This window comes from Hydra viridissima, unplaced genomic scaffold, assembly GCF_058129835.1.
Source record: "Hydra viridissima isolate aposymbiotic clone 2 unplaced genomic scaffold, HvirCarnegie_v1 scaffold_14, whole genome shotgun sequence".
Lineage (NCBI taxonomy): Eukaryota > Metazoa > Cnidaria > Hydrozoa > Anthoathecata > Hydridae > Hydra > Hydra viridissima.
Genome location: NW_028324313.1, coordinates 5,100,397 through 5,122,730, shown reverse-complemented (window position 1 = coordinate 5,122,730; position 22,334 = coordinate 5,100,397). Strand labels below are relative to the sequence as shown.

Genomic DNA, 22,334 nt, shown 5'->3' with positions numbered 1-22,334 from the left:
TAGTAAATAAAAAGTAAAAAAGAAAAAACTTTAACTACAATAAACTTTGGCCCAAAATGAATAACAAAAACAACTCAAAAAGAATTATTTAAAGTTTATTTTACTAGTTCTGAATCAAAAAAAAGCTTAAAAAAAAAAAGGAGTATATAAATCCCACCAAAAAATATACTTTTAACACTCACCTAACATTCCACATATTTAAAAAATGAATGAAAAATGACATAATTGTAATGCAAAAGAACAAAATCATAGTTTTATTTCTTTAAAAAGAAACTAAAAAGTCCATTTTCTAACTGTTATTTGTGATATCTTACATGATAGTTATACTTTGAGATATTGAATAAAAAAAAAGGGCATTATTTCAGAAGTTGCTTGATTTCTTCAACTTCAGCAACTTGAAATGCTGTTTCGCCACTAGGTGATTTTACTTTTTTATCAGCACCCTGAATAAATAAAAAAGTATATACATGAGAATAAAAAATTTATTTTTCAAGAAAAAGCAAAATATCTAAACTTTTAAAAACACTCATGATTTTCATACAAATAAAACTCTATGAGCTATATAAAGCTACAAATAAAAAAGCTATAAATAAAGCTATATGAGCTTCACATTAACAAAGATTCATAAGCTTCAAATAAATAAAGATTCATAAGCTTCAAATAGATAAAGCTTCATAAACTTCATACAAACAAAGCTTCATGAGTTTCATATAAATAAAGCACTTACCCTTACATAGCAGATTCTTATCTGTAAGTGCTTTACAAAAGATAAATCTATCTAATTTTTGTTTTATTACTTAGGTCAAACATTTAATTGTTCAATCTTTTACTGTTAAAAAGCTTCAAAATATCTCAGAACGGAACTTTTATTTCATTCTAAAAAACTTAAATGAAAAATGAAGTCTCAAAAAAAAGATAATTACTCAAATTTTAGTTACAAATGCTGCTATTTCTTCTTCACTAAAAGTTTATTGCTAAGGTTGCATTAAACTTTTTAACTAATTATTTTTAATTATTAAACTTTTTAAGTTTTTTTTGTTAGGTTGATTAAGATGTTAAACTAATTAAGTAATGAATACAATTTAGAAAGTATTTTTTCCTTAGGAAAATTGATAATTGTAAATATTCATGACTTCTAAAACAATTCACATTTAATAACAAAAAATACTTAAAGAACAAGCTTTCTTATTACAGCTGAATCAAAAATATTTAGTTAAAAGGAGAGATTTCAAATGCATATTGGACTTGTTTTAAATAAAAAGTCAGTAAATAAACATTCACTGAATAGAAAAGAAGTCTCTAATCTTGGATAACACAAATAAAGCTTCAAGATTTCAAATTCTAATTAATCTCTCCAATCCAATAGTCTTACTATAAATTAATACTATTAACTGAGAGTTTTGATGCATCTATAAATAAGATTAAATTAGTCTAAGCACCTTTTCCAAAAGTAGCTTTACACAAGATATGTGTCCTTCATATACTGCATTTAACAATGGAGAATTTCCATGCTTATCAAGAATCTAAAAAATTTTACAAAAAATTTTAGGAAAGTCAAAAATACTTTCATTGTTACCAGCAGATTTTAACTAACTTAACTACATAACTGATTGATTTGAAGGAAGAATTATCAAATACAAGGCTTTAATTGCACATGCTGATAGGAAACAAGGCTTTAATTGCACATGCTGATAGGAAATAGCACCATAAAATAACTCCATCCAGAAAAACAGATTTTTATTAATTGTACTATTTAAAATGTCTAAAGCAATAGGACAGAAACTAAGCTAGATTTCTAAAATATTTTCAAAAAAAATTTTTTATATTTTTAAAAAATTACCTTAAGTTTTGGACAAAGTTACCCCTTGGGGTTAGCAGAGTAATCCAAAAAAAACATCTGTTGTAAGAAAGAATCAAACCTGATAGTCATCCTGGTACATAATCTGTAACTAGCTTTTAAAGTGCTTTCTTTATCAGCCAGTGCAATTAAAGACTCAGTTCATAATCAAATCTGGAAAGTGTTTACAAAAATTTATTTTTTCTAAACCTACATTAATGTTAGCACCAATTGATATTAGATACTCCATAACTTCAAGTTGACCATAATCAGCTGCACAATGAATTAATCGAGTTCCATTACCAAGATCTTCATTAACATCAAACTGAAAAAAATAAATTCATGATATTTTAAATATCCTTGTGGTTTCTGGAAAGTATGAAAATTGAAATAAAAGATTTGCATTTAAGACAATTATGTGATTGACAGATAAGATAGAACTGATATAAAACGGTAATTTACTGTTTTGTTTTGATACCAAGGTTAAAGACTAAAATCTTTTAAATAAAATTAAAAATCTACTCTACTTCAAACTCTACTTAAAATGTTACCTTACACTCTGGATTAAACTCTACCTGAAACTTTACTTCAGACTATATTTAATATATCTATATATTTAAAATATATTTTAGAAAAGAGACAAAATTATACTTTTACATTTGTTACAAAATCCTTACTGACTTACGGTCTTACCTCCCCCTCCCCTTCCTTCCTCCTTCTTACGATAAGAAAAAAAGGGGATTACCTTCAAATTCGCTAGTGTAAATTTTCTGAAAAATTTTAAACTGCTGTAAAGAATGATTAACAATTAGGGAATCTAAAGTTTTAAATTTAAAAACAAAATAAATAAAAAAACTACTCGGATATTTCAAAACTAGATAAAAAAAAAAAAGTATTATAATTCCATGTTAACTAACCATACCTTTTTGATTTTGTTAAAATTTTTTGTTGAAATCTTTAGGTTCAAAAATGAACTTGTGAAAAAGTATCATTAATAAAAGTTTATTATTTTCTTAAGTAAAGATAACCTCATTGTAAGTTTTATTTTTTAAAAAAATGGTATCTAATAAAGCTACTTTAGAAAAAAAAGTAGCTTTACTAGATACCATTTTTTTTAAAAAATGGAAATCTTTTTCATGAAATCTCTTTTAATTTTTGGCTCTTGACAAAACAGTGCAAATAATTGCTTAGCAAATAATAAATATGATTTGCAAATAATCTAACAAGCTTTTAACTTAAAGATTTTTAACCATTACAAACAGGTTCCCTAGGAAATCTGATTCTAAATGCATAATTTCATTTCTTTTGGATAATTTTATCTATCTTTTGAAAAATTATATCTACTATACAAATTTTATGACATTAGTTTTTTCACCTAAAACATAAAACAAAAATTAAAAAACTAAAATACATTTGACTAACTACTTAACAGATTTAGTTATTGCACTGATTATTTGATCTATTTCATTAGAATAAATCTTTTTTTAATCTTAAAAGTAAGAAGTTTTCTAAATATTACCTAAAACTATTGCATAAAAGTTTTACAACTTAAAACAAAGTTGATACAGCTAACTTTTACAATTTGAAAGAACTTACTGAGGCATTATTCAAAAAATTAATGATACCTTTATTTGCAAGTAATGCAATAGTCTAAATACTTTATCATACTTACTCCTGGTAGCATGGAGGCTTGTCTAACTTTTTCTAAATCACCATTTTGAACAGACCATTTCAATAAACTTGCCATTTTTTTATCTGATCTATCTATATGTGTGAGTGTACATACATACATACATACATACATACATACATACATACATACATACATACATACATACATACATACATACATACATACATACATATATGCAGGAAAAGAGCAAGAAACAGGTGTCATTTGGAAATTCAAATATCAATTTGAATTCAATAGAGCAAATACCAATCAAAGAGTCTGAGGTCAGAAATCTCATTATCTGTCATTTTAACAGTTCACTAGATGGTATGCTGAACAAAGAATTAATGTAAGATGAACATGTATACCACCTGCAACTCATTTTTTCATGATCATATATACTGTGTTCTTCTAACTGCTTCAGAAGAACACAGTATACATGATTTTGCCACTTTCTCTGTGATTGTCCATATCAGAGCCTGGATGACTGCACCACTTGTGATGAAACACCACTTATAAACTTTCAACTCATGTGACTTTTAAGGTACTTTATAAGTTTTCCTACTGCTGCAACATCCAAAAATGCTACTTACAAATGACCCTTCAATTCAGGAAAATTGAAGATTACACACTATTACAAAAAGCTTTGAAAGGAGTGGCACTAATGAGAGGGCTGAGTTATTGCTTGCATTAAGGATTTCAACATGAAACTTACCATAGATGAGAAATAATTTCAAATTTTGCTTCAAGTTGTCAACGAGCATTACAAGCAGTTATTTGACTACACAAGCTTAAGGAATTATTATTCATGTAATGAAGCAAGCATAAAATAATTGTAACTTAATGTTTAATGGTATTCAGTATTCATTCTTTATATTGTTTCAGAAATAATTTTTGAACTTAATTTTATTTAATTTTGGAACACATTGTACCTCCATCTGGGGTGATTTTAACCACTACTTGTAATTTTATTTCCCTGAAAACAATTTCTTTTGTTACAGTGCTTAGTTAATTTTAATAAATTATTGCTTAATAAAGTTTTTTCTGATCTATAGATTGCAAGTGAACAAGAAAATAATTTGAAGGGAAACAAAATCATAAATAGTAGCCAAAGTCATTTTGGAGCATATTGCATCAGTTGGTAGTGCAATGTGCTCCAAAATTAAATAAAATTATGTTCAAAAATCATTTCTGGAATATTATATATATATATATATATATATATATATATATATATATATATATATATATATATATATATATATATATATATATTATGTTACAATTATCATTTAAAAAAAAGGGTATAAAAAGTTATACATAGATAAGTCATAGTCATATAAGTATATAAACATATACTGTTTTACTTTAAATTTTCATACACTCTGAATTACATGATTATATTATTATGCTACTACTCAAGTAGCACTTTGTCGAACATAGATTTCCGTATTTTTGTTTTGACTATTTCAAATTGAAAAATACTTTCACTATATATTCAATTAATTCGATTATAAATTATTGTTAATTACTAAAAAAAACTATAAATTTCATTTAATGATTTAGTTCTGTATTTTTTAAAACAGTTATTTACGGAAAATTTTTTAAAACTATTACTGAAAATTACCGGTGTCACGGTAATGTAGAAATAAACAGAGTTTATATTATATTTTATATTCGGAGAGGTTGCTTGCCCCTCGTGCTCAGGTTTGGTTTAAATAGGAGCGGTTAAATCCTGATATGCGGATGACAAAAGTAATACTTCAAAACAATGTTTTGAAAACACACCGTGTATATCTTTTTAAATGGATAATTTACGGTTGTCTACAATAACTGACAATGAAAAATGAAGACTTCTCTGTTTTCTTGTGGATATGACAATTGTAAAAGTACTTTCACACGTCGATATGATTTAAAAAGACACATGATCAAGCTCCATGGAGTCAGCGATGTTAGTCACAGTGGAAATTGTTTATGTATTCAATGTGGACATCGGTTCCATAAAATCAAAGATTTGCGAAAACACCTCAATCAAAGTCATAATATTGAATTCAGAATCGAGTTACTCAATTTTGATAATAAAGCAAGTAAGTCTGCTAATTGTGGCTAAAAATATTAGTTGAAAAATGTCAAATGCTATGTTAAATATATAGCATTAATTTGTTTGTATTTTTATTTAAAAGGTTTTGATAGCAAAAATTTAGCAATTTTAGCAAATTTAGCAAATAAAATTCTTTTTTTAATATCTTAATAAAATCGTTTTTATAAAAAATTATATTTTAGGCCAAGCTTCATCTCAGCACGAGTTTAAAGATGAAGATTTTATCATAGTAATCCAGACAGAGGCACAGAAGGAAATGCTGGAAAAATTTGGGAGTAACGGTTTATGCTGCGACTCAACACATGGAACAACTGGCTATAATTTTCTTTTGATTTCTCTACTGATTATGGATGAGTTTGGTCAAGGTCATCCAATTGCTTGGTGTTTAGCTAACCATGAAAATGAATCATTCATTAAAGTCTTTTTCAAAAAAATAAAAAATGAGGTTGGGACTATACAACCTAAATGGTTTATGACAGACTTAGCTCCACAGTTCTACAATGCTTTTTGTGAAGTCTTTAATCTTCAACCAAAATGGTTATACTGTGCATGGCATGTAGACAAAGCATGGAAAGAAGAATTGCGAAAAAAAATTAAAAATTTTGAAATTGAAACAGTTGTTTACAAAATGCTTAGAACAGTTCTTGAGGAAACAAATGAAATTCTTTTCCAAGATAAATTATCATCCCTCATTAATAGGCTAGAATCCCATGCTACTAGTGAGTTTAAAGCGTATTTTTTAAAATACTGGATTTGTGTGACAAAAAGCTGGGCCTATTGCTACCGCGTTGGTGAAGGTATAAATACAAATATGTTTGTTGAGGCATTCCATAGAACTTTTAAATACAACTATTTAAAAGGAAAGTGTAATAAACGTGTTGACACAGTTCTTGTGAATCTTCTTAAATTTTCAAGAGATAAATTACTTTCTCGCTTGATAAAATTAACTAAAGGTTCTTTGACACAACGTATGCAAAACATTTATGACAGACATTTGAGTAGTAAAAAAATGTCTTATACAGCCATAAATAAGACTTCTGATGAAAATGTTTTCCTAATCAACTCTGAAGATGGGCAAAATAAATATGTTGCAACAAGACTGTCAGACAAGTGCAATACAGTAGGTTGTCGGTTGCAGTGTATAACCTGTTTTGTATGTACACATACTTTCCATTGCAATTGTTCTGACTTTCTCATAAAAAATACTTTGTGTAAACGTGTACATCTGCTTAAGGACTTTTTAGCTGTGAACAATAAAGTTGATGATAAAGCTAAAAATTCAGTTGAACTACAGGATGGATACTCTTATAACGAAATAAATTCAATAAAATGCAACCTAGAGAAATTACACAAAGTTTCAAAATTTGAAGAAACAAAGTCTAAGACAGTGAACTTGCTCCATACCTTGATGCACCGTGTTAACAACTGTAGCAACTTGGATATTGAAGCTTTAAAATACATTGGAAAACAAGTGAGTAATGAACCATATCAATCTTTTTAACAGTTATTAGTTTTACATTAAACACACGCACACACTTACACACACAATTAAATATATTATATATATATATGTATATATGTGTATATATTTACATATATATATATATGTGTGTGTGTGTGTGTGTGCGTGTGTGTGTGTAAATATATACACACATACATATATATAAATATATACACACATACATATATGTGTATATATTTACATATATATATGTGTATATATATATATATATATATATATATATATATATATATATATATATATATATATATACACACACACGCACACACATATATATTGGAATCTATTTTAGATAACAACTACAATAAACACTTTTGATGCAATGTCAAAATATCATTCAGTGAAAGAAATAAAGACGTCGTCATTAGTTGCTTCCAACAAAAGAATTAAGCCTCAAACAAATTTTGTTTCAACAAAGAAAAAAAGAAAAGAAAAAACTAATGTGCGTTTTTGTAAACCCACTACTTATGAGAAAGAAAGTATCTTTAGGACCGAAAAGCTGAATAATAATGAAGACAAAAAATCTCTTAGCACTGTTGATGGAGTAACTCACAAAAGCTGTTCCAATAAACTTGCTACAATTGGGATTTCAACTATAAACTTAACGATTCCAAATATAAGTGTAAATATAGCATAAAGATTAGTTAATAATATTCAACAGTTGAATCAATTTAACATCTAGATTTTCTTATTTATTTTACATATGTATTTCTTCCTGACCTCAAAGTTTCTTTATTTCAGATTGCGTTTGTTTGTGTTTTTTTTGTTTGAATAATATAAAAAAATAAAGTAAACAGTTCTATTATAAGACAACCTTGTCCTTGGATTTTTAAACATAGTTTAAACATATTATATAAGGTATAGATATATAAATTAACAGAGTTAATGCCAAAGTGTATCAATTATTGTTCATAATTCATTTCTAAATTTCAAAATACGTTTCTTAAAGATTTAAATCTTTAAAGGTTTTTGTGCACTTTTAAATATATAAAAGTAAGTGCAAATATAAATAGTGTTTTGAAATCAGAAAAAATTGAATTTGTTGTGCAAGACAAAATTCAAAGTTATCCGTTTCACCCTTTGTTCACCCTTTGACGTTTCACAAATATACACCTTTTCAAGATGTAATTGAGAAAATGAAAGTTGTTAATAAGAAATCAAAAAAATGTAATTGAGAACATGATAGTTGTAATTAAAGAAAGTATAAAGAAGACAAAGTTCTTTGTATTTTGAATTTTTTTAGTCCTAATATACATTGTAATTTATGGCTGAAAATAATATAATATCAATAGGATATATAAAGTCATGAAATGAAATGACACAAAATGAAAAAGACATTTGAGGTTTAGGCGGTAACTGGAAAAATGTTATTGGGTGTCAATTAAAATTTTTTTTATTTTTGTGAAAAATTTAATTGAGATTTTAGATGAATAATAAAACACAAATAATTTAACTGAGTCGGTGAATTTTCAAACATGTTGTGTTTCTTGATTGCATATCGCGATTTCTAAATTACATGTTGTATTTCTAAATCACGTCTTACTTTTCTGAATTACAATTTTCAAGTTCTCAATTACATTTTGAAAAGGTGTAGAGCAATTCCATGGTCTCCTTAATTGTGTTTATAATACTAATTATCACATAAACTTCTTTTAAATACAAATTACTTCTTTGATAATAGTAGCAAAAACAAAAAAATTTTAAATTAAATTGAGTATCATTTATAAAATGAATTTACAGAGAAAAATAATTATTTAAAGAACTTTAAGAATTCGAAAATTTTTTAAATTGGAGAAGCGTTTTAACACGATTTAAGTAAACAACCGTAAATTATCCATTTAAAAAGATATACGCGGTGTGTTTTCAAAACATTGTTTTGAAGTATTACTTTTGTCATCCGCATATCAGGATTTAACCGCTCCTGTTAAATCCTGATATGCGGATGACAAAAGTAATACTTCAAAACAATGTTTTGAAAACACACCGCGTATATCTTTTTAAATGGATAATTTACGGTTGTTTACTTAAATCGTGTTAAAACGCTTCTCCAATTTAAAAAATTTTCGAATTCTTAAAGTTCTTTAAATAATTATTTTTCTCTGTAAATTCATTTTATAAATGATACTCAATTTAATTTAAAATTTTTTTGTTTTTGCTACTATTATCAAAGAAGTAATTTGTATTTAAAAGAAGTTTATGTGATAATTAGTATTATAAACACAATTAAGGAGACCATGGAATTGCTCTACACCTTTTCAAAATGTAATTGAGAACTTGAAAATTGTAATTCAGAAAAGTAAGACGTGATTTAGAAATACAACATGTAATTTAGAAATCGCGATATGCAATCAAGAAACACAACATGTTTGAAAATTCACCGACTCAGTTAAATTATTTGTGTTTTATTATTCATCTAAAATCTCAATTAAATTTTTCACAAAAATAAAAAAAATTTTAATTGACACCCAATAACATTTTTCCAGTTACCGCCTAAACCTCAAATGTCTTTTTCATTTTGTGTCATTTCATTTCATGACTTTATATATCCTATTGATATTATATTATTTTCAGCCATAAATTACAATGTATATTAGGACTAAAAAAATTCAAAATACAAAGAACTTTGTCTTCTTTATACTTTCTTTAATTACAACTATCATGTTCTCAATTACATTTTTTTGATTTCTTATTAACAACTTTCATTTTCTCAATTACATCTTGAAAAGGTGTATATTTGTGAAACGTCAAAGGGTGAACAAAGGGTGAAACGGATAACTTTGAATTTTGTCTTGCACAACAAATTCAATTTTTTCTGATTTCAAAACACTATTTATATTTGCACTTACTTTTATATATTTAAAAGTGCACAAAAACCTTTAAAGATTTAAATCTTTAAGAAACGTATTTTGAAATTTAGAAATGAATTATGAACAATAATTGATACACTTTGGCATTAACTCTGTTAATTTATATATCTATACCTTATATAATATGTTTAAACTATGTTTAAAAATCCAAGGACAAGGTTGTCTTATAATAGAACTGTTTACTTTATTTTTTTATATTATTCAAACAAAAAAAACACAAACAAACGCAATCTGAAATAAAGAAACTTTGAGGTCAGGAAGAAATACATATGTAAAATAAATAAGAAAATCTAGATGTTAAATTGATTCAACTGTTGAATATTATTAACTAATCTTTATGCTATATTTACACTTATATTTGGAATCGTTAAGTTTATAGTTGAAATCCCAATTGTAGCAAGTTTATTGGAACAGCTTTTGTGAGTTACTCCATCAACAGTGCTAAGAGATTTTTTGTCTTCATTATTATTCAGCTTTTCGGTCCTAAAGATACTTTCTTTCTCATAAGTAGTGGGTTTACAAAAACGCACATTAGTTTTTTCTTTTCTTTTTTTCTTTGTTGAAACAAAATTTGTTTGAGGCTTAATTCTTTTGTTGGAAGCAACTAATGACGACGTCTTTATTTCTTTCACTGAATGATATTTTGACATTGCATCAAAAGTGTTTATTGTAGTTGTTATCTAAAATAGATTCCAATATATATGTGTGTGCGTGTGTGTGTATATATATATATATATATATATATATATATATATATATATATATATATATATATACACATATATATATGTAAATATATACACATATATGTATGTGTGTATATATTTATATATATGTATGTGTGTATATATTTACACACACACACGCACACACACACACACACACATATATATATATATGTAAATATATACACATATATACATATATATATATAATATATTTAATTGTGTGTGTAAGTGTGTGCGTGTGTTTAATGTAAAACTAATAACTGTTAAAAAGATTGATATGGTTCATTACTCACTTGTTTTCCAATGTATTTTAAAGCTTCAATATCCAAGTTGCTACAGTTGTTAACACGGTGCATCAAGGTATGGAGCAAGTTCACTGTCTTAGACTTTGTTTCTTCAAATTTTGAAACTTTGTGTAATTTCTCTAGGTTGCATTTTATTGAATTTATTTCGTTATAAGAGTATCCATCCTGTAGTTCAACTGAATTTTTAGCTTTATCATCAACTTTATTGTTCACAGCTAAAAAGTCCTTAAGCAGATGTACACGTTTACACAAAGTATTTTTTATGAGAAAGTCAGAACAATTGCAATGGAAAGTATGTGTACATACAAAACAGGTTATACACTGCAACCGACAACCTACTGTATTGCACTTGTCTGACAGTCTTGTTGCAACATATTTATTTTGCCCATCTTCAGAGTTGATTAGGAAAACATTTTCATCAGAAGTCTTATTTATGGCTGTATAAGACATTTTTTTACTACTCAAATGTCTGTCATAAATGTTTTGCATACGTTGTGTCAAAGAACCTTTAGTTAATTTTATCAAGCGAGAAAGTAATTTATCTCTTGAAAATTTAAGAAGATTCACAAGAACTGTGTCAACACGTTTATTACACTTTCCTTTTAAATAGTTGTATTTAAAAGTTCTATGGAATGCCTCAACAAACATATTTGTATTTATACCTTCACCAACGCGGTAGCAATAGGCCCAGCTTTTTGTCACACAAATCCAGTATTTTAAAAAATACGCTTTAAACTCACTAGTAGCATGGGATTCTAGCCTATTAATGAGGGATGATAATTTATCTTGGAAAAGAATTTCATTTGTTTCCTCAAGAACTGTTCTAAGCATTTTGTAAACAACTGTTTCAATTTCAAAATTTTTAATTTTTTTTCGCAATTCTTCTTTCCATGCTTTGTCTACATGCCATGCACAGTATAACCATTTTGGTTGAAGATTAAAGACTTCACAAAAAGCATTGTAGAACTGTGGAGCTAAGTCTGTCATAAACCATTTAGGTTGTATAGTCCCAACCTCATTTTTTATTTTTTTGAAAAAGACTTTAATGAATGATTCATTTTCATGGTTAGCTAAACACCAAGCAATTGGATGACCTTGACCAAACTCATCCATAATCAGTAGAGAAATCAAAAGAAAATTATAGCCAGTTGTTCCATGTGTTGAGTCGCAGCATAAACCGTTACTCCCAAATTTTTCCAGCATTTCCTTCTGTGCCTCTGTCTGGATTACTATGATAAAATCTTCATCTTTAAACTCGTGCTGAGATGAAGCTTGGCCTAAAATATAATTTTTTATAAAAACGATTTTATTAAGATATTAAAAAAAGAATTTTATTTGCTAAATTTGCTAAAATTGCTAAATTTTTGCTATCAAAACCTTTTAAATAAAAATACAAACAAATTAATGCTATATATTTAACATAGCATTTGACATTTTTCAACTAATATTTTTAGCCACAATTAGCAGACTTACTTGCTTTATTATCAAAATTGAGTAACTCGATTCTGAATTCAATATTATGACTTTGATTGAGGTGTTTTCGCAAATCTTTGATTTTATGGAACCGATGTCCACATTGAATACATAAACAATTTCCACTGTGACTAACATCGCTGACTCCATGGAGCTTGATCATGTGTCTTTTTAAATCATATCGACGTGTGAAAGTACTTTTACAATTGTCATATCCACAAGAAAACAGAGAAGTCTTCATTTTTCATTGTCAGTTATTGTAGACAACCGTAAATTATCCATTTAAAAAGATATACACGGTGTGTTTTCAAAACATTGTTTTGAAGTATTACTTTTGTCATCCGCATATCAGGATTTAACCGCTCCTGATAAGTTTACACGATACGTTAATTAATATTAGCATGACGTAACAACAAAGTTCGCATAATTAAAACATATTTTAATTTCCTCATCGTGGGTCATAGTATCTTTCGCTTACCGAAAATCAATTAGATTGAAAACTTGAAATTTAAGAAAATTTTAAGAAACTCAATATTCCAAAATGTCGTTAGAGAACTTATCAAAAAATTATACTGAAACTGAAGGAGAAAGAAAAAATTCAAAAGTTTTTTGGCCTGGTGATTTTGGATACACTAAAGATAAACTTTATAAAGATAAACTGCATCTTAAGTGCCGTTTTTTTACTAGAATGAACTGCAAAGGCAGAGCTTTTATTCATGAAGATAAACTTCAGGTTACAACTGTTCACAGTTGCTGTTCAAGATAAACAGACTTTGAAGTGCTGCTTGCTAAAAGTACCATGAAGAAAAAAGCAGAAGCAACATCTGAAGACCTGCGCTCAATTTTTCAAAACACTGTGAGAGAGTTTCCTGCAGTTGTTTCTGAATCTATTAGTTTTCCTCAAATTATCCCAAGTCTTCAGAAAAGGAGAAGGCTAAATGAGCCCTTGAACACAAAATCACTAAAAGAAGCTGCTGAAGTTCTGAATGACAAAGAATGTCATCGCTATGGAGACATTTTTTTGGGATCAGTTGCAGAACAGGACAACGTAGCATTGCTCTTTGGGCATATCCTAGTTATCAACAAGGCGAAATCGGCCAAAGTGTGTTTTGTTGATGGAACATTCAGGTATTTATATGTATGCATTTTACTTGTTCAAAGAAAAAATCTAGGGGGCTGTCCATTAATTACGTCAACAAACTTTTGGCAATTTTTACCTCACCCCCTCACCCTTGTCAACAATTTGTCAAATTTCCAGAGACACCCCCCACCCCCACTCCTCTAAAATAACATCAGTTTTTGATAAATCCTCTCCCCCCACCTAAATAAAGACGCTACGCTACAAACGCAGCCTAATTTTTCTTTTTTTGAGTAATGAAATTAAAAAAAATAAAGTAACATAGTTGAGTCAACTTTATTTGACCTCTTCCCCTCACCTTTGTCAACAATTGTCAAAAAAGTTCAGAACCCCCCTCTGTTTTGTTGATGTAATTAATGGACAGCCCCTAGACGAAAAAATTGATATACTAAAAACGTTAGGTAGAACACTTTTATTTACAGTTGTAAGTTACAGTTACAATTATTGTACTTCCAGCATGACACCACTCATGGAGGAAAGCAAGTGGTATCAGCTCTTGATATTTTCTGTTGAGTATTCAGCAGTGCTTGAAGATCCAATTCCAGATGAGGGTCAGATGAATTTTGATCCTGATAACCCTCACCTTTGGGGCACATCTGTTCCAGCTGTACGTGCTTTAATGACATCCAAATCAGAGGCTCTATATAAGCTTGCTTTTTCCAAAATAAAAGAAGTTTTAGATTTCTCTCCAGCCACCATTATGTCAGATTTTGAACGAGGAGTACAGAATGCTCTAAGAACAACTTGGAGTGAAAGTATGGTGAATGGTTGCAGGTATAAGTTATTAATTTGTTATTACTTTGTCCCAGTTTCCAAGTTATCAAAGTTTCTCATAGTTTGTTATCAATTAATGATCTCCTTTAAATCCTTATCTTTAGGTTTCATTTTGAAAATGCAATCACCAAGCAATTAGCAATTCTTGGTCTTCAGAGGGAATACCGCCACCAAATTCAAGTAAAGAAGTGGGCACGAAAAGTTATGGCACTTTGTCTCCTTCCTGCAAACAAGATCTTGGTTGCTTGGGGATCTCGAGTTATTGAGATTGCAACATTCAGTGGCAAAATCAAAAGCAAACTACTTGCTTTTAAAAGGTATTTTGAGAGGTATTGGCTCAATATAGTGACCCCAGAAGGATTCAGTGTTTATGGCTTGAATCACAAAACCAATAACAATGCAGAAGGTCTCAACAGACGTCTGAAAACAAATATGGGTAATCAACATAGAGGATTTAGGCAGTTTATGGAATTGCTTAATCAGCATGTAATAGTGCATACAATTCAAGAGCTTCAACAGCTTGCCTGCAATCAGCCAGTCCGCCGTGACCAACGCGACTATAACGCAATTGAACTCGTCATTTCGAAAAGGACACAAGTCCGTTTATTAAAACTTTTCAGGATCAACAAAAAATATGTTTCTTATCAAAAAAAGTCTACGGTGCTTATAAAACTAAATATAGGAGTAGATAAATAAAAAACATATAGAGTTCTTGTGAACTTTATTTATTGAAAAAAATGAAAAAATAAATAAAATGGCTCAAAAAGTGTGAAATTCGAAAAAAGTGTGAACCCGTCATTTCGAAAAAAGTGTGCCCTTTTCGAAATGACGGGTTCAATTGAAAAAATGCGTTGTTTTGAGAAAAACTTTCGAGACGGAGTTTGGACAACTAAGAGATTCCTATCAACAGTATCATATCTCTTTCAAAACTTCAAAGCTATGTAAGATAATTTTCCAAGTTTTTGTATAACACTTTTTATTTATCAACCTTCTTTAACTTTTTTACCAAATTAATCAACTTAACTTTGTTTGATAATCTGTCTTTTTCTATGAAATATGGAAAATTGTATTTGAAGTATTTAAACAATTTTAGTGCTTTGGATGAAAACTCAATGGACGAGCTTGGTGAGAATCTTCCTTTGCCAACTTCCACTTCAACAGAGTCACCAAAGTGCATTGTTTGCACCGTCAATGAACGAAATGCTTTGGTAATGCCTTGCAGACATTTTTTGTTTTGTCAACCATGCATTCAACAAGTCCAGGAAAGCAATACACCTCATTGTCCCACTTGCCGAGGACCAATATCATCCATAATTGAACATTTTCAATGATTCAGTAAAAATTTCCCCTTTACCTACATTTTGAACACTAGAATGTCACACAATTGCTCAAATTTATTAGAATAAATTTATTATATAAAAACGGTATTAAATTATTCCCAATTACTCTTACTCCGCCTAGGATAAAAAACAATCAATAACGTAATTTTTTCACAATTTCGATATTATTCCGGAAAGTTCGTTTTAGATATTGATCCTTTTTTCACAATTTCGATCTGATTCCGTTTTTTAAAATTTCGATACTATTCCTTTTTTTACAATTTCGGTATTAATCCGGTAAGTCCCTTTTCGATATTATTCTCTTTTGAGTTATTTCGAGATTATTCTGCTTTTCTGATTTTCGATGCTATTCCATTTTTAACAACTTTATGTATTCTCTTTTTCGATATTATTCCGAAAAGTCCCATTTCGATAATAATCCTTTTTTCACAATTTCGAGATTATTCTGTTTTTCGGGTTTTCGATACAACTCCTTTTTTTACAATTTCGATGTTATTCTCAATTTCGATGTTATTCCGGAAAGTCCCTTTTCGAGATTAATCATTTTGACTGTTTTCGATGCTGTTACTGCTTGCCCTATTTTTCATTAAAATATATATATATAAATTTAAACGTTACAAAATAGTTATAGGGGGTGTAGCTCAGGGGTAGAGCGCTCGCTTCGCATGCGAGATGTCCGGGGTTCAAATCCCCGCTCCTCCAATTCTTGACTCATTGGCAAGCTGAAAGATGCTATAATTAGTATTGCTAGTTTTAACCCTAACAGGGTTACAGTATATCAAGAAACGTTTTTTCAATTTTTCTAGTTTCATTGAGCTTTTACATGAAATCTGTAAGGAAAATTTCTTGAAGATTATAGAGTGGTTAATCTATATCAAAAACCAAGCTGGAACCATGCGCATCTTTAAAAGCAACCTTTATTTGTTGAAAATTTCAACCTTTATTTGGTGAAAGAACCTTTATTTAGTGAAAGAAGTTCACCAAAAAAATCAACCTTTATTTGGTGAAAGAAGTAGCTTGCAGGAAACTTTTACAAAGTAGAATTTTCCCTCATTTGTAAGGTTGTGTCAAATTTTTTCCTGTTTTTAACATTTTTTTCATCGTCAGAAGCAAATGACTGGCATATTTTAAAACTAAAGTTTTTTTTTAATGTTTTTACAATCTTTAATATTTAGTAATTGTGATTTGTCAATTTACTTGCTATATCATCAGTTTAGAATTATTTTGTTCTCCCATTTTTAACTCCGGAAGAAAATGAGTTGTTAATTTTAGTTAGAACTAACAACTCATTTTCTCCCAACGTTTAAAATGGGAGATAGAATAAAATAATTCTAACCTCGATATACTATATAACAAATAAGTTTAACATATTTTTGGCTCAGCAATGAGACAGGGTTTTATCTTAATCTTATAACAGTAAATTTTATAGGACTGCTAGTAATTAGAGAAATAAAACCTTCAACAGAATATGAAAAATTTTAGCTTATTTTAGAATATAAAGACAAAAAAGTATATATATTTTTTCTTATTACTAAGGTAACTAAAAACGCGCATGTTAAATAGTAATTTAACAACTAACATTTTAAACATACTTCTCAAACTATTGGTCAGTTAAGGTCTAAATCCTTACTCTTTTAGAAGGTTGTTCGCCATTTTCTAAAAGAGTAGAGATCTATCTAAGAATAGCTCCATTCTACTTTTTAAGTGTTATGTATTATCTCTAACACTCTTTACTCACCTTTATGGGTAAAGAAAACGTGAACTTAGACTTCATTGATCTCCCACTATTTATAGTAGACTTAATGTCATCAGGTCAACAAACAATATTTTGGTTTATAACAAGGATTAGACAACATGATATTTTACATAAACTGACAAATTTGTATATATTGGGCACAGTTTAGGTCTATCTGTCGTAAGTATTCAAACTTCGTAGCTTTATCTGCAACTGGAAAAGGCATGCAGAAATTTGGAATTACTTAGTGAAAAGTTATCCGTCTCATTTTTCTTATATTCTTTGCCAAAAAATATCAAACACCAATTTTTATTTATTGACCCAAAAATTGTCTTTTAATCAAGCTAGGAACCTTGAATTTTGGTGGAGTAGCATTACCATGCATTACCAAAGGAAGACTTAAAAAAAAAAAAAAAGACTTTTCCTTAATTTTCCTCTAATTGGTTAAAGTCTGGTGATGGTGACATTCTCTAATTGGTTAAAGTCTGGTGATTGGGGAGGAGAATGCAGTTGTTTTGGAATATTGTAGAGCAACCATGATTTTACAACATAAGCAGTGTGTTTTGGATCTCGATCCTGTTGAAATATCCAATTATTTCCTAACCTTAATTTAGCAGCATCTGATTTCAAATTATTTTTTATAATGTCCAAATATACCCAGCGATTTATATTATATGTATTTTTTAATATATACCAGCTTTAGTAAATAAAATAGTTTATGTAAATTTATATAAGTTTCAATAATGAGCTTTTGGACAAAATGGCCAAGAAAAAACTGATGCCTACATCAAGTTTTCCAATGCCTTTAAATAAAGAGGCATTTTTTAGTTCTGAAGATGAATAACATTTTTAAATAAAATAAACATCTTTATTTACAAATTTGTTATCTTTATTTACAAATTTGTTATCTTTATTTACAAAGTTGTTATCTTTATTTACAAAGTTGTTATCTTTATTTACAAATTTGTTATCTTTATTTTACAATATTTAATATATTTTTAAATATTTTATATTTTAAACTCACTGGAGTAAAGTATTTGTGCAATAAATATTACTGTTTCCATGTTTTTCATTTTCATTCCCTTTTACTGTAACCTCTTGTATATGAGATTGTTAATGAGAATTTAAATTGATCGTGATATTAAATGTTACCAGTGAATAAAGTCTACTGATTGAAAAAATTATATACTTATTTACTAAACCATTTTATTTCATTCAACTATTTGGCTTTCTTTATTTTTTTTTCAAGGTATTTTCATAGTATATTATATCGTGCTATGTTTTTGTTTGCATGGTGAAAACTATGTTCAATGTGCAAATTATATTTTAGTTCATCAAATTATATTTTTATTGATGTGTTCTGTCTTTGATTCATTCTTTTTCAGATCTGCACTTGTGTCTTAGGCCTATGGTTTGCAAAAGGTTCACCATTGCCCTTAAGTTGCTGTGGGTTTCACAGTTTGATTTCCAACCTGGCATATAAGTATATCATTTTTAAATACTATTTTATTTGTTAACTTAAAATTAAAAGTAAAGATAATTTTTTTTAATGAAATAACAATTTTTTTTTTATTGTTTATTAGCCCCTCAAGCGTACTGATAGGAATTGGTATACCAGGTAGAGTATTTAAGGTTACTGTATATGAAGTTTTCTTTTTAAAAAAGGCTTGCATTATGACTTTATTTTTATACAGTTTTTTTTAAAGATGTTTCCTTAGTTAAGATAATGTAGCAATATAATTAAGCAATGGTTTTGTTGTTTTTATGTTTTAAATTATGCTTAAATAATAAAATTAAATTTATATTTATTCAATGTAGATAAACTTAGTATCTGGAGTTATTTGTCAATAACTGATGATCAGACTATTTTAAACAAAAACGTTTTTAAGGGCTGAGAAGGTAAGTTTATTATCTTTGTAGTAATAGCTCTAAACTTAACTGTTTCAATATTTTCATTATATATCATTGTCTGCTTTCAGGTATATGTTAGAAGTCTGCAGACTGCAACGTAAATCGATTTTCAACACATTATGGCTTTCCGAGTATATTTAGTTTTCGATTGAAATGAGAATAAACTAAACTTAAAGATGTGTTTAAAATTAACTATTTATTTTATACTAGCAAAAAGCAACCCGTATTACGGGTTATGGTCGCTCTGTTAATTTATGGTGGCTGTTTTTTACAATTTAGGGGCTGTTCATATGGATAGAATTCATCCCGCCTAACCGGGGTACCCCGGTTAGGTGGGATGAATTTCAGCTGTGTTCATTAGGGTACAGTGAGATTTATATGTTTTTGAAAAAAATAAATTTCAAGCTTAAGAAAAGGTGTATTCCTATGTAAAATTAAATTTCAAGGTAGGTTTGTTATGGACCACTTTTTGATAAGAAAACGTCTTGATACCCAAATTTTCATATTTACAGATTATTAAAATGAAAAAAATTTAAATTATTATAAAGTAAACAAAATCCGTTTTTATGTAATAAACTCTCCTAATAAGCGCAGCGCCGAATTAATTTTAAAAGATATTTTTACTTGGCTCTCCGCTGTATAAAAGCTTTATACAAGATCGAAGTTTGTTACTATTTTATTCATTATTAGTTATTTAATTGAGATATTCATAAATGTCAAAAGTTAAGACTAGATCATCCACCACTGCAATTTCAGATTTTATTGGACCTGGAAAAGATTTTATTCCTAGTGAGCTGCCTACAAACAGAGCAGTTATTCAAAAAGGGATTTTACTAAAAGAACAAAAAAGCATGACATGCAATCTACACCATAATAAATATTCTAACAAAGATCTTGCTAGCGATCTGATTCCATTTGTTCTTGCTCAATGGAGAAAAGCAAATGTTAAGTTTCAACAGCCAGTTATTATTGGTGAGAAATCACTTTATTATAGAATTAAAACCCTTTGGGAGAAAGTAGAAAACGTTGCATGGGGAAGAACTAAGGCAAAAGTAAAAGAAGAACTTATATTGAAGTTAGATAAGCTAATGGACCTCATAAAATGTCCTCATAAGATTCTTCTGTGTGAACATGATATGTCTGGGTGTTCTTCCCCCCAAAATTGTAAAAGTAAAGCACATATAAATTGCACCTGTATTTTTTCTAAAAAAATTCCAACTATGGAGCTCAGGTGGTTATACAGTCAAAGAAATAAGACAGGTGAAAAGTCTGACATGCAAATGGGACATGCTGATAAAATTGAGACAACGAAACTTAGAAAAAAATATAAGAGAAAAATCAGTGACGAAAAAGCTTATGAGAAAAGAATGAAAAAACTACAAGATGATCAAGCATCCTTTGAGGTAAATATAATTTCATAATAGTAAATATTTTCTTTGTTTATATAGCAAATTATACACACACACACACACACACACACACACACACACACACACACACACACACACACACACACACACACACACACACACACACACATAAAACAAAAATAATATTTGTAAAAGTTTGGTTTTAGGTCACAGAAAAACAAGATATAGAATTATATGAAGAATATCAAAAAAGTATTTCTCCTGATATTTCACTCAATGACAACTATAATCCAGTTAATGTTAACTTTACTTTAAAACAAGACAATGAAATTAAATTGTTGGTTGAAAGGCTTCTAAAGGATAAATTAGGTGTCTATGCTTTCCTTGTAACACGATTTTTAGAAAAGAAGTCAAGAAAAAACACTATGTCAATAAAAAACACAGCAATGGCTAGTATAAGGTAATCATATAGATTATTATTTTGTTGAGCAGCAAAAGTTCGGATAATGAATTAATAAAAATAAATATAAACTAGTTTTATTTTATAGGTTTGGGATTTCACCTGCCGCAACTGCAGCAATTGCTACAAGTTATCTGCAAGATTTAGTTGAAGCAGGATTTCTCACCCCTGAATACTCTTACCTTGCTTGTTATCCTTCTAAGTTGACGAGAGCAAGAAAAAAAATCATGGTAGTAGCAAAGAATAATGACAATTTTAATCTTCCAAAAGCAGATAATATTGGCATTTACTTTGATGGAAGAAAAGATTCAACAAGAGCGATGATAAATGATTCAAATGGACAACTACATCCTATTATTATCAAAGAGCAACACATTACTGTGACTATAGAACCTGGTGGTCGATATCTTGGTCATTTTACTCCAAATGCACATACTCATTCAGATAAGCCAGCTAAAAAGATTGCTGAAGGTGTTTATAATTTGCTGCAACAATATAATCTTACTGAATCATGTTTAGTACTTGGAGCTGATAGTACTTCAATTAACACTGGCTGGAAAGGTGGTGCTATAACACATCTTGAAAAGATGTTAGGTCACAAATGCCACTGGGCCATATGCATGCTTCATTCAAATGAGTTATTTTTGCGTCACCTAATAGAAGGAATTGATGGACTAACATCATGTAGTACTGGCTTTGTAGGTCCTGTGGGAAATTGTCTTGCTGATTTTAATAAAATGGAGTACAATCCTCAATTTAAAGCTCTTCCAGAGGGAGAGAGCTTTGTTGACATTCCAGAAACAATACTAAAAAATACGTCAACAGATCAAAAACAAACCTACAAGTTATGTAAAGCAGTTAAGATCAGTGTATTGCCACCTAATCTTAGAGAAATTCAATGTGGCCCCTTAAGTCATGCCAGATGGCTCACTACTGGCATGAGAATAGTCTTTATGTGGACAAGGAAACATGACTTAACTGATCAGAATTTGAAAAATCTTGAGTTACTTGTATTATTTTGTTTACAATTTTACTTTAAACTTTTTTTTGACATTAAAGTTAAAGACAGACTTGAAGATGCTTCCAATCACATTCTGACTC

At 28.8% G+C, this 22,334-nt stretch overlaps 4 protein-coding genes, 1 non-coding gene and 1 pseudogene across 8 annotated transcripts; 4 read left to right on the top strand and 2 right to left on the bottom strand.

Annotated features, from left to right (window-relative positions):
- Positions 1–74: 74 nt before the first annotated feature.
- LOC145182233 (myotrophin-like) lies at positions 75–3,662 on the bottom strand. The gene is made up of 4 exons (XM_090071839.1): positions 3,510–3,662; positions 2,052–2,162; positions 1,440–1,523; positions 75–443 (listed from the first exon to the last, which is right to left on the bottom strand). The coding sequence occupies exons 1-4, from the start codon at positions 3,651–3,653 to the stop codon at positions 357–359; spliced, it is 426 nt and encodes a 141-aa protein (XP_089927965.1). The 5' UTR covers positions 3,654–3,662; the 3' UTR covers positions 75–356.
- Positions 3,663–5,231: 1,569 nt separating this feature from the next.
- On the top strand, positions 5,232–7,877 carry LOC149878987 (uncharacterized). 2 transcript variants are annotated; one of them, XM_090072233.1, is made up of 3 exons: positions 5,232–5,596; positions 5,793–7,081; positions 7,425–7,877. In XM_090072233.1, exons 1-3 carry the CDS (start codon positions 5,356–5,358, stop codon positions 7,767–7,769), a joined length of 1,875 nt encoding a protein of 624 aa, XP_089928359.1. In that variant the 5' UTR covers positions 5,232–5,355; the 3' UTR covers positions 7,770–7,877. The 2 variants fall into 2 exon arrangements, with proteins under 2 accessions (XP_089928359.1, XP_089928360.1); XM_090072234.1 differs by having other exon boundaries at positions 5,454–5,592.
- Positions 7,878–10,290: 2,413 nt separating this feature from the next.
- On the bottom strand, positions 10,291–12,856 carry LOC149878986 (uncharacterized). 2 transcript variants are annotated; one of them, XM_090072242.1, is made up of 3 exons: positions 12,506–12,856; positions 11,021–12,309; positions 10,291–10,679 (listed from the first exon to the last, which is right to left on the bottom strand). In XM_090072242.1, the coding sequence occupies exons 1-3, from the start codon at positions 12,744–12,746 to the stop codon at positions 10,335–10,337; spliced, it is 1,875 nt and encodes a 624-aa protein (XP_089928368.1). In that variant the 5' UTR covers positions 12,747–12,856; the 3' UTR covers positions 10,291–10,334. The 2 variants fall into 2 exon arrangements, with proteins under 2 accessions (XP_089928368.1, XP_089928369.1); XM_090072243.1 differs by having other exon boundaries at positions 12,510–12,648.
- A 122-nt stretch (positions 12,857–12,978) lies between these two features.
- Positions 12,979–15,980, top strand: LOC149878985 (uncharacterized). Its single transcript, XM_090071668.1, has 5 exons — positions 12,979–13,633; positions 14,100–14,417; positions 14,522–14,979; positions 15,250–15,358; positions 15,511–15,980. Exons 1-5 carry the CDS (start codon positions 13,305–13,307, stop codon positions 15,746–15,748), a joined length of 1,452 nt encoding a protein of 483 aa, XP_089927794.1. The 5' UTR covers positions 12,979–13,304; the 3' UTR covers positions 15,749–15,980.
- Positions 15,981–16,387: 407 nt separating this feature from the next.
- On the top strand, positions 16,388–16,459 carry Trnaa-cgc (transfer RNA alanine (anticodon CGC)). Its single transcript has one exon. It is a non-coding gene; the product is annotated as a tRNA-Ala (tRNA).
- On the top strand, positions 16,450–22,271 carry LOC149878983 (uncharacterized; annotated as a pseudogene). The gene is made up of 6 exons (XR_016447099.1): positions 16,450–18,975; positions 19,076–19,110; positions 19,311–19,391; positions 19,472–20,806; positions 20,980–21,233; positions 21,322–22,271. The product of XR_016447099.1 is annotated as an uncharacterized LOC149878983 (transcript).
- Positions 22,272–22,334: the final 63 nt, after the last annotated feature.

Coding starts and splice junctions, on each gene's coding strand:
- LOC145182233 (XM_090071839.1), bottom strand. CDS start 3,653: ATGTATGTATGTATGTATGTATGTATGTATGTATGTACACTCACACAT. Junction 2,163..3,509: donor AAGCCTCCATGCTACCAGGA/GTAAGTATGATA, acceptor TATTTTTTTCAG/TTTGATGTTAATGAAGATCT. Junction 444..1,439: donor TAAAGCTACTTTTGGAAAAG/GTGCTTAGACTA, acceptor TTATTTATTCAG/GGTGCTGATAAAAAAGTAAA.
- LOC149878987 (XM_090072233.1), top strand. CDS start 5,356: ATGAAGACTTCTCTGTTTTCTTGTGGATATGACAATTGTAAAAGTACT. Junction 5,597..5,792: donor CAATTTTGATAATAAAGCAA/GTAAGTCTGCTA, acceptor ATTATATTTTAG/GCCAAGCTTCATCTCAGCAC. Junction 7,082..7,424: donor TAAAATACATTGGAAAACAA/GTGAGTAATGAA, acceptor AATCTATTTTAG/ATAACAACTACAATAAACAC.
- LOC149878986 (XM_090072242.1), bottom strand. CDS start 12,746: ATGAAGACTTCTCTGTTTTCTTGTGGATATGACAATTGTAAAAGTACT. Junction 12,310..12,505: donor CAATTTTGATAATAAAGCAA/GTAAGTCTGCTA, acceptor ATTATATTTTAG/GCCAAGCTTCATCTCAGCAC. Junction 10,680..11,020: donor TAAAATACATTGGAAAACAA/GTGAGTAATGAA, acceptor AATCTATTTTAG/ATAACAACTACAATAAACAC.
- LOC149878985 (XM_090071668.1), top strand. CDS start 13,305: ATGAAGAAAAAAGCAGAAGCAACATCTGAAGACCTGCGCTCAATTTTT. Junction 13,634..14,099: donor TTTGTTGATGGAACATTCAG/GTATTTATATGT, acceptor TTGTACTTCCAG/CATGACACCACTCATGGAGG. Junction 14,418..14,521: donor AGTATGGTGAATGGTTGCAG/GTATAAGTTATT, acceptor CCTTATCTTTAG/GTTTCATTTTGAAAATGCAA.